This window comes from Poromitra crassiceps, assembly GCF_964638095.1.
Source record: "Poromitra crassiceps genome assembly, chromosome: 8".
NCBI classification, from domain to species: Eukaryota; Metazoa; Chordata; class Actinopteri; order Beryciformes; family Melamphaidae; genus Poromitra; species Poromitra crassiceps.
The window spans coordinates 48,360,707-48,372,883 of NC_139629.1; the positions used below are offsets into that span (position 1 = coordinate 48,360,707).

At 43.0% G+C, this 12,177-nt stretch overlaps 1 protein-coding gene across 1 annotated transcript in view; it reads right to left on the reverse strand.

Moving 5' to 3' along the window:
• The window catches only part of dock3 (dedicator of cytokinesis 3), a gene marked incomplete at both ends in the record, with an annotated part of 74,523 nt that overhangs the window by 60,863 nt on the left and 1,483 nt on the right, over nucleotides 1–12,177 (reverse strand). The window contains 2 exons of the mRNA XM_083642376.1: nucleotides 470–510; nucleotides 737–820. Of these exons, the coding sequence (XP_083498502.1) occupies nucleotides 470–510; nucleotides 737–820 (125 nt within the window). The remainder of the gene's footprint in view (nucleotides 1–469; nucleotides 511–736; nucleotides 821–12,177) is intronic.

The following is a 12,177-nucleotide window of genomic DNA, read 5'->3' on the forward strand; positions in this document are numbered from 1 at the left end:
ATTTTACTTGTTTGTTTGTTTTATTTATATGATTACAAAATCGTATTAATATTAGCAGGCTAAGAATTGATTTAGGGAGGGAGGTTTTCCAGCTATGTCCGGCTGGGAGGAGACCTCCACCTATCTCCACGCTGGCCTGGGAATGCCTCAGGATCCCCCAGTCAGAGCTGGCTAATGTGGCCAGACAGGGAAAGGGAAGTTTGGGGTTCCCCTGCTGGAACTGCTACCTCCGCGACCCGATCCCGGATAAGCAGTTGGAGCTGGATGGATTGGATTATGTGTGATGTACAGAATTATTCATGCCTACATAGTAATATAATAAGTTCCATCTCCCTCATAGCCATGCAATTGTTCTTTTAGAATTTTGCATTAAATATTGTCTAGTGTTGCATTTTGATTCGCCTTGCTGTTTGAACACATCATGTAGAGTGTGCAGGATAAGTAGCATAGTGCATGCTGGCATAATTACCTTGATGGAAGGCTTCTTGGTGGAAAAGCCTCTGTACCAACCTAAAGGAACATCAAGATGAACAACATCAAAGATTCATGCAGGGACTCTCATTATGCCACAGCACTTCAAGCAGCTCAAATACAGAAGTGTTTCTTTAGATTTAGGAAAAGCCACCGCCACGCTGCACTCGTGTCCATTTTAACCTACATCTATACCTCTTATTTCTACAGAACAAAACATGTTAAATGAGTCTGCGGTTACCACAGAAGTCATGTCTGCTTTTACCTTCGCTCTTCTCCAGGATCTGTACCGTCTCCCCAATCTCCAGGACCAGAGCCTGACATACTGACGACCGGAAGTTGCAGATCACTGGACAGAGAAAGAGAAGACAGAAATCAATGAGAGAGCAAGTTCATAAAAACATGATTTGAGCTTACAGTTACTGTAGTCTTACGTAAGTCCTGAAATTAGAAATGACATCCAGGCTAACCATATTAAGCAACCCCTCCTTTGGTTTCATCCTTGTGACCTGTAGGCGAGGAGGCGCATCCCCAGCAACAACATCCTCGCGTTCTCCCACACACAGGCAGCGTGCGTTTTGGGGGTTGTAGCGGGGCAGTTATCGCAGGTTTTTTAATAAGCTGTTTAATGCAAATACATCTAAACAGCGTCGCGCGGGAACCACTGCTTATAGCCTGCAACCGTAAACAAGCTCCCACCCCCGAAGTGGGTAGTCATTTTAATAGGCAATTAATTCTTAAGCAGTCCTGATTTTAGTGCAATGTTAAGTTAATTGCACTGTCTCCAAAAATAGACCCCACACACAAACCGCTAAGTAGCTATGGCTAAATGCTTCTCTCTATCATAAGTCGGCATTAGCATAAATCTTCCATTCCCGCCTGCTTTTGCAGCATCACGAAGTGAGACGAGAGGCCTGGACTGTAAGGCGGAAACATCGGGCGACTCAAAACCTGATTTAAGGACGCCATTCTTCTTCGGGGGACAGACGTCAGGGAGGACCTTCACTATATCACATGGCCTCTCCGCAGAACTCTGATAGATGCTCTGTTCATTTGAGCGACATCGCAACTCGCCAGCCGTGTAATAATGCATACAGAAGCCCTCGGTAAAGACAAAATGTGTTTGACGATGACGGGACTCCACTGACGATTTGAAAAACCTACAAATTCCGGCCCCTTCGAGGAGAGTTCGGTGTGTGAATCATTATGCTTGCTGATGAACTAGCCAGGGGACCCAGCAGCGAGGGGGAGGAAGAGAAGAGGAGGGGGGGGCTCCATTGCCTGTTTGAGGGAAACGAGTGCTCAGTTCCTCTGCTAGGGTAACTATGGCAACAGATCATCTACAAACTGGAGGGCTTTCTTCACTGTAACTGCTGCAGGGATCTGGGCATTTTTGAAACGGCCAGCTTATGGATGCTGCGTGACACTAGGGTTCAAATCAAGCGCATCACTTGGGCATATTAGAGGGAGGGGGTGGAGTTAAAGCATCACCTTTGTCACCTTTTGAGCCCTGCTGCAGGCCCGGCCTTCACTAGCCGGGGCTAAATATTCTCTATTTGAGGGCCCCCGATTCCTCAATGTCCTCTGAGTCATTTGAATTGCAAAACCGGCGCTCGCACCATCAGGAAGCTCTTGGGCAGAGAGGCCACATCACGTCAGAACAAGATGTTTCAGAGAGACAGGTGCATCATCATAACAGTCCTCCCTCACAAAACCCCTCCAAGCTGTTTGAACACTCGCTCTCGCATTCTGCCTCGAGTTCCCAATACGTTGCATATGTCCGTATGATAACACGCACAACAACATTAATCTTTGCCTTGTTGAACATGATGGAAGGACTTACAGGACAAGCAGAAGAACAGGCAAACATAGGCAAAAAGCTAATCTGCTGTAGGCTACTATGCTCAACAACAGTATTTCCATCCAAACTGTCTCTCTGTGTAGTTAGATCCACAATCCACACAAATTCTTATGATCAATAATCAATATTGTGTAACACCCACAGCTCTTACAGTATAGATAAGTGCTCAGCACCGGCTGTGGAGTTCAGTCACACGTAAAAAGCGATGTGAAAATGGACATAGCATGAAATACTGTCGATGCACAACTCTGTGCAATGAGTTAATCTATGCAGAACCAACACATTTTGAGCCTTTCGAGAATAATGATCAACATAAGCAAGTGAATAAAGAACAAAAACAAGGTTATGCAAATGGATAGATCATTTCTTGGATTTAAAAAAGAGTTAAATTAAGTGCTATAGATTGAATGAACATAGCAGAGCATTCATTATTATACAATACATCGACCGTTATTATTGTCAACAGTTCAAATAAAAATGTCAAGTATATAACATTCTCTATTTCTCAATTTGTGTTAGGGCTGGGTGATATGGAGAAAATTAAATATCACAATATTTTTTACCAAATAACTCGATATTGAAATTGGGACAATATTGTAGGGATGACTACTGGTGCTTTCACAAAATATTTAAACAATGAGATTTTTGACTAAGTGGGTTTGTAACAAGACCAAAATTGGAGCAGAACCAAGTTAGCCGATTGTAACTGGTAAAGCTCAATATGTTTGAAATGAAGTTTTTTTTTAAATTCCCACAACATGTATGTAACAAGCAAAAAGCAAAAAGAAGTAAACAGCTATTTCATATTCATCCTATAAAATAAAGCATTTTTTTAAGAAGCCAAATTTGTTGTAGAATGGAATTTCACCACTCCTCATCCGCTATATAATAATTATAACAGCTAGTATATAAACCAAATTGAATGAAAGCCAAGAGTCCAGGAAGTGTCATATAAAAGTGTATTTAATAAAGCTGCTAGTGTTTCGTCTACGTTTCTTTAGTGCCGCTGAGTCCAATTGTTTTGGTCTCCTCGCGGTGCTTTGAAAATCAACCAGTCTGTGTCCTTCATACGGGTACAGAACCAGTCTGTGTCCTTCATACGGGTACAGAACCAGTCTGTGTCCTTCATACGGATACAGAACCAGTCTGTGTCCTTCATACGGGTACAGAACCAGTCTGTGTCCTTCATACGGGTACAGAACCAGTCTGTGTCCTTCATACGGGTACAGAACCAGTCTGTGTCCTTCATACGGGTACAGAACCAGTCTGTGTCCTTCATACGGGTACAGAACCAGTCTGTGTCCTTCATACGGGTACAGAACCAGTCTGTGTCCTTCATACGGATACAGAACCAGTCTGTGTCCTTCATACGGGTACAGAACCAGTCTGTGTCCTTCATACGGGTACAGAACCAGTCTGTGTCCTTCATACGGGTACAGAACCAGTCTGTGTCCTTCATACGGGTACAGAACCAGTCTGTGTCCTTCATACGGGTACAGAATGGTTCTTGGCAGGAGAGAAACTCAAAACAATCTCACACAGCGGCACTAAAGAAACGCAGACGAAAGACTAGCAAAACGAAAACAATTTACGAATATGGCTTTATTAAATACACTTTTATAAGACACTTCCTGGACTCTTGGTTTTCATTCAATTTGGTTTATATTAGCTGTTATAATTATTATATAGCGGATGAGGAGTGGTGAAGAATAGAATAGGGTAAAGAATAGAATAGAACAGCTAGAACAGCCTGGAGTGTTAAGAAAATGACACCACTTCACGGTAATGCAGCCTTTAAAACCAGGAAAAGACAACACTTATGCCATATATTATGATATTCAAAATCTAAGATGACATCTATAGTCTCATATCACTCACGACATCGATATCATATGGATATATTGGCCACGATGCCCAACGCTAACTTGTGTCTGACACAAACTGGGCTGACAGTAGTTTCTGTGGCTCCACGTGACAGTAGGTGGGTGATTGCAGGCAGATGCTCCACTTCAGCGCTCTCGTCTCTCTCGAGTCTCAAAAGAGAGGTTGTCGTGTCACGTGTGTCGCGTCTGTTGAGAGCTTTGTCTCGCATCACAAGCAGACACACTTGTATCACATTAGCAAACTGTGATACGACACGACAATTTTAATTCCTCCCCAATCACGTTTACCATGTACGAGCTGCCTGCAATACTCTCTGCGATATCCGTTCCACCAGGGGCGTTTCTATGGGCGGGCCCCGGGTAGGCACAGGCCCGCCCACTTCTTGACCTCGCCCAGCCAATCAACTTGCTGTTTTTTTTGTTTTGTTTTTTGCTGTTGTTGTTGTTTGTTGTTGTTGTTAATAAATCACCTATGACAATGTGTGGTTTGCAGTCTTTGTCTACTCTGTTTATTTGTGTGATTCAACATTACATTTCATTTCCTGTGTGATGTTTGCATCGTAAATCTACCACAATGCAGCGCTGCCCAAATGCGTAAAAATTGGTTGTTTTCTAGAGGCAAACCTGCTGCTGCCTTGCTAGCTAATGGTTTTGTAGCTTAAAAACACAGGGCACATCATCTCCCGAGTCTAATGCATGACGACTTCATGACATCCAGAAATTTTGCGCGTGAAGCGCGCAAAATTCCTAGATGTTATGGATTGTCTGTGCCCCACCAATTTTATCCAGGCCCACCTATAATTGAATTTCTGCCTACGCCACTGCGTTCAACTACAAGAAGAAATGCTTTTGGCTATATTTGCGCAACTAAATGTACATTATGTTACCATTTTCGTGATCAAGCCAACCAAAACATAAAGAGATTATTCATCCAAAAAGATCTTAAATTAAATCTGTCATATTTTTTCGTCATACTGAATTAGAGGTCTTCACAGGTCCAAGATGACGGACCCGGACCCTAATGGAGCTGGGAAATTTGTGCCCAGACCCGATTGGACCCATCTATTATCAAAAAGCTGAGACCTGGACCCGTACAGACCTAATAAATGTCGGATCCGGCCCGGACCTGGAGTGACTTCTTTAGTCGGCGGTTTGGGCATACCTGAAAACCTCTACTAGGTTCAAGTGCTCATTTTTATACATTTTCAATTGAGCACATTCATACACAAACCAAATTACAATACAATCGACCAAATATAAACCACTACGTCTAAAAACCTTTTTAGTCTCCCTCTGATGTTGTACCTAATTGGGTATAATCCTAGTATGAAAAGCTTTGGATCTGGAGGTATTTGTATGGATATGTCCTGGATACACTCTCTGACTGCGTCCCAAACGTTTTTGATTTGGCTACACTGCCAAAGACAGTGGAAAAGCGTACCTTTTTCTTCCCCGCACTTGAAACATACATCAGGAATGGCACCGTTGTATTTATTGATCTTTTCTGCAGTTACATAGATTCACATCAGCCAGTTATACTGCAGCAATTTAAGGCGAGAGTTAATTGTTTGAGATTGTGCTTTGTCACATGCCTCCTCCCACTCCTCTATGGTGATGTCTTCATCATCTAAGTCCTCTCTCCATGCCTCCAGTCTCCTTATGGATGACTCTGAGGACTCGCCTAGACGCCTACCAGAAGGTTATATATATCCTAGAGATTATGCCCCTCCCTAAACAGTTCATCACCATTACCGTTTCTATTGTTGACACAGTGGGGATAGATAGTGACTGACTTTGCTGTGTTCTGATGAAGTGTCTCAATTGTAAGTATTTGTGGAACTGGTTGCGGCGTATGTTATATTCATATTCGTATTTCTTCCAACGACATCAGCTGTTCACTATCAGGCTTGTATAAATCTTCTATTTTTTGTAGTCCCTTTCCAGCCCAAGATTTAAAGCCCACATCAGAGCTCTCTCAGGGGGAAAGATCATTCCTCCATATTGGACTAGAGAGAGAGAGAGAGAGAGAGGCAGTTTCCCCCAGAGAGGATTTTTTGACTTGGTGCCATACCCCAATCATGCTTCTAACAATGGGATGTTCTATTCCTTTTAAGCTGTTTAGCATTAGCCGAGTACAGGTAGCTGGGAAGAGGTAGACTCAGCAGATGGCTCTCCATCTCCCTCCATTCTTAGACACACACATACGTCACACACCCTGTCGTACCCACATGGAAGCCAACTGAGAAGAACTTTGGGTGCATAGTGCAATGCATACATCAGGGTATTTAAACAGGCCAGGCACTGCTGAATACCATGTGCATACCATGGCTTTGACGCTCTTTTTAACTGGTATCGCGGCCGAACCCCTAGGCTCGCCCGATGCGTGGGCTCGCCGCACGCAGCTCAGCCGCATGCGCAGCGCACGATTGCTCAACCTCGCATCACTGATGACATCACTGTCACTGATGATGTCACAATGCCTATGACATCACTAATGATGTCACAATGCAGATTACGACATCACCAGTGATGTCATCAGAGGATTTCGTCAATAATGATGTCACTGATGACATCACCGATGATGTCATAGACATTGTGACATCATCAGTGGGACAAAAATGTAAACAGACAGACAGACAAAGACCACTTCCTCCCTTTTATATAAAAGGATTTTCTTCCTATCGGCTGATTACATTGACATGATCCAGCTCTAAGATGATCTAAGCAAAAACTGAAGCGTTGTGGACTGCAGGACTTATAACAAAACTAAAGTATAACAAAGCTGCTTGTATGAGCTTCAAAACTAGATTAAAGTGTTTTCGATTTCACAATAATCTTTACACTGAATTAAAGCCAAGGCTACTCAAATCTGGTGAAACCCCAAAACAGCCAAAATCAATATTTTCCTCATAAAATCACATTTTGTCTAATCCAATTCATCCATCTTTTAAGTTAGTTGTGTCAACATGCTCTTCTGGCAGACAGTCCACTTCTCATGTTCCAAATCTTTAACCTTGTGCCACACTTTTGCCATTAGGGACCTAACAAACGCTAACAAACAGTGTTGGGGGTAACATATTACAAAAGTAACATATTACAGGCAATATATTACTTTTAGCAGTAACTCAGTAATATAACTTATTACCAACAGGATTTCAGTAATATTGTCAAGTAACACAAGTTACTAAATGAGTTTTTTTTATTTTTTTATCAAAGCACTATTTAAATAAAGGTACAATCATTACCCAATCAAATGGTGTGTTTATATGCAAATAACCATTATAGATGACAAGGAAAAGGATAACATTTAGAATTTTAGACGGTTACACTGACTTCAAGACGGTTGAAATTCTTTTTCGGGATGGTTCCGGGGGCGGTGATGATGTCATTCTGCTATTGAAACTGTGGGAAAAGATGACTGCGCACAGAGCGAGTCACACAGGCAGAGACTTAGGATTTCACCAGTTCAAAACAACATCACTGCTCTCCAAGCACAAATACAATCCCTGGAAAGTGCAGATTTTTCTGATAAGTTTGTTTTTAATTTGTTACTTGACAATATAAAAAGGGGTGATTGACAGCTATGACAGCCACTCACCGGAATACAGCTTCCAATGATGATCTATACCAAAATAAAGGGGTGTTGGATAATACCATTACATCTTGTCATGTCTAGAAAAATGTTTTATTATTATTGTAATGTACTGAAGCACGAAACAGAAGGCAGACGTGAACATGGAATTCACTTCCTTCAGGATGGCTGAGAGAGACGTACTGTGTGGCTCACTTCTCTGTGGCTCCACAGAGGGGAAGCGTTCTGCAGAGTAAAGGGCAGCAGACATCAAAAAGCTGCCAGCAGAACAGGAAGCAGATTGTCTGTTGTCTTTTCAAAACAACACTATACTGAAGGCGCCACTGTGCCCAAAAACATTTGATGAAAGGAGACGCCTAAGTTACGTTCACATAGCAGGTACAAGTGGCCCGAATCTGATCTTTTTACCCCTAAGTGACTCGGGTCAGTCTTTTCCATGACTGTGTGAACAGTACAAGTCACACAGTCTCCCTACCGTGAGAGGAGTCTGGTGCCGCGGAAACAGGCAACTGGGATAAGCCCTCCCCTGCTGCTCGCCATTGGAGCGACTGTTTCAGTTGCTGCCGGATGTCCACTCCCGGCTTATTACAAGCTCTGTCATTGGATCCGACCATGTCAATCAGAGCGGCTTCCGCTCCCTCCTCCCTGTGTGTCGCTGTAAATAGTGCCCTGCCGCCTCAGTGAAAACAACAACGCTAACTAGCTAGCAAGCTAATGGCAGAAACCTACACGCTAGCTCGTTGCTACACGCTGAAAACGGCAAATTGGATTGTTGGAAACTATTTTCCAAGGGCACTGCCGCTAAGCGCCGCCCATCGCAATCCCACTATGGAGACCTGCGGTGCCAGACTCCTCTCTCGGTAGGGAGGGGAGGCTGGCCAGCGAGACTACATGGAATGTGACTTTTTTAAATACGACCTGGGCTACTTTCAAATGTGGAAAAAAATCAGATTCAAAATTCAAATCTGATTTTTTGCAACGTGACTTCGGTGTGAACAGACAGTCATTCCAGAGCAAATAGGTCGCCTGTAGTGAGTGTCTAGCCGTGGCGGTCTTGTGGAGAGGCGCTGACAGAGGTAGTTGAAAGTAGCGCTTGATATCCTGAAACTTTTGATGAACTCTGTTTCAGTGTAGGCATACACGTCACGGTCCCACCACTCCTGGCTTCCACTCTGCATCCACAAACTCCTCTGTACAGAAGTAGCAGCTATTGCTCCACAGAAAGCCATCATTAAAATTGTGTCTGTCTTTCTCCTCCTCCTCCTCCTGTCTTCCACTGCACAATAACTTGTAAATTAACCCATAAACAACAACAACACCGTCAGCTAGCGGCATGTTTATACTGCTGTCTTCTTCCGGGGTTTACGTAGAACAGCAGTGTGCTGCTTGTGACGTTATTCTTCTTCTGCGCATGCGGGTCACTTTAGGGCCGTGACCTGTTCACACTGGAGTGTCTGATATTGGCCACTTTTAAAAAGTCTGTCACACACAAAATCAGATCTGAGCAAAAAAAATCTGAATTGAGCACTAAGGTTTGCTATGTGAACGTAGCCATAAGACACAGCGGTCATCTAAACCACAAAAACAACAATTCACTTCCTTCTCTTGCATTTCGTTGGTCCCAACCAGGGTCCCAACTGGTACAGTACAGGACGACAGGTGACTGACTGACTGGGCGAGCTGAATTACTGACTGAACATGTCCTTCAGCCGTCCCAGTAATGCAACGCGAGCATGAAGACCCTGCAGGTGCTGCGTTCCTGGCTCCAGCTGTCCTGTCCCAGATCCTTGCATGGCAAAGTTACAAATTACACAACACTTTTTGTGCTTCGCCCACTGAGTCATGTTGCTCAGCACAACTTGTCTTGAACGCACACTCACGCTCTCACTCAGACACATCCCTGAGCTGATGGCTTATTGCTAACCTAAGGATTCCTGCCACAGAGATACAGGAGCGTTTTGCCACATCCAAATTCTAAATCATCGTCACAGCGGCCTGAGCATGCCTCCCATCTGCATGACCTTAACCCATTGATACCTGATGCAGCATTTGCGTGTATATCCCTCATTTGTGTGCGTATCCCTTTAAGACCGCGAACCGCGTTAACGCGATTCGCAGTCTTAAAGGGATACACACACAAATGCTGCATCAGGTATCAATGGGTTAACTTGTATCCTCTTCTTAACGACCATGTATATGACATAAATGTCACTCAAAAACAATACAGGCATTGCCCCAATTAGGGGTGGGTGGGTGGGGGGGGGGGATTGATACAGCATAGTATCGCGATATTTTGTGTGGCAATATATATTGTATCGCACGTATGCCAAGTATCGTGATATTTTATTATACAAATTGTCAAGTGCGTGATGCAACATTTATGACAGGTTTTTATGACAGTGTTGGTCAGTCTGCCTGCATGACAATCCTATTTTGCTGCAATAAAAATGATTGAAGTCAGATGAACAGACTGGAAACTGTATCTCATTAGATAAAAACAAATGTTGGCAAAGTTTTTTTCCTTTGGGGACATCATTTGCCATTGAGAAAAAGGTAATAAATCACAATATATCGCAATACTCAATATATCACTATCAATACTAGCATATCGCAATATCACAATAATAGTATATGGTGACTTAAGTATCGTGATAATATCGTATCGTGGGGCATCTGGTGATTCCCACCCCCTAGCCTCAATGTACATGAGTAGCCTACATAGAAGAATAGTGCACTAATAATGAACTTGCAAACACAAGAGAAGTAATCCCACCCCCGAGGTGAATCCAGGAAGTGCTGCTCACCCAATTGTAGCGCAACAACGTTCCACTAGGGACGGGATCAAGGGGTTAAATCACGGTTAAAACCGTGAAGAAATGCTACTTTAGGCTACAATAATCTCTCTAATCCTACACACAATTGAACATTAGTTCTAACTTTTGTTCTGCCATGAATACATTTGATCCCATAAGTGTCCATCTCAGATAAATGGTGTCCTAGTTTGCTCGATTATCATGTGTGTGCGGCTGCAGTAGCTTGTGTCTGCCATGTGGCCACAGATAAAGCCGGGCTGAATGGTCTCACTCTCTCACGGGGGGGGGTCAAGTACTGTGGTACAGAGATGCCTTAGAGAGTGAGAGTTCTTTGCATGAACTTACTGTAAAAGCGATTTTCTCAATAGTGCCGCTAATGTGAGAGAAATCTGTATGGTTCCATTGCAAATAGGCTGAGAATGAACAGAAATACCTGTTGAACTGGGAGAAACCTTTTCATCGGGAGGCAAGCAATCCAGGCCTCTGCTGGTATCCCACAAGCAGTTTACAAAGGGATTTCGGTTATCGTAATATTATGGCATAAGTGTTGTCTTTTCCTGGTTTTAAAGGCTGCATTACAGTAAAGTGATGTAATTTTCTGAACTTAGACTGTTCAATCGGTTGTTCTATTAGTTGCCTTTACCCAGTTAGTCATTATATCCATATTACTGATGATTATTCATCCAAAAATCTCATTGTGTAAATATTTAGTGAAAGCACCAACAGTCATCCCTACAATATTGTCGCAATGTCGATATCGAGGTATTTGGTCAAAAAACATCATGCTATTTTTATTTTATTTGATCAACACATTTCCAGTACAAACCAAGAAAAACGAATAAACAGCAAGTGATTCTAAAAAAAAAAAAAAGGCATTAAGGTTTCACGAAGTAGCTTCAAATGTTTCCTGTTTAGTCTGAAGATGGCAGCAGAAGAGAAGGCCTTGCTACTGACAGACTACAGCTTAGCTTTACTGCTCATATTGAGATATTTTTTGAATATGAGATATTATTTGACAATGGCAAAACATGCAAATAGGCACTCCCAAAATGAATGCGACTCCATAATAAACTAGGCTATACTGTAGCTAGTAGTAGGCCTAATCTGCATGATGTAAACAGTGAAGCTGAAGTGCAGACTGAGAAACACTGGATGCAGCATTATGTCAGTATCCATGTTGTTGTCTGAGCACAGGCCTGTCACTACAGGACAGGTATATATATACCGTGACTGCATACTGTAGTGCAGTGGTTCTCAACATGGGGTTTCGGGGGCCACTAGGGGGTCCTTGATGGGATGGGGGTTCCAGGGAGGTTCACTTCCCAGCAAATTAATGAATTGTGAAACATCGCCTTTATTTAATTTACTTAACACAATTAGAGAATGTAGAACAATCACTTCTTTGATCATGATGAGGGTCCTCAATATGAAAGGTTGAGAATCACACTGCTGTAGTGCTTCTGCGCATTTCAGCACCGCGGACAGCGCCGCACTGTTGCTCTTCCTCACTGTGTAGACTGCCTCTTTTCTCTCGTCTTCCCCCAATCTGTGCTTTCC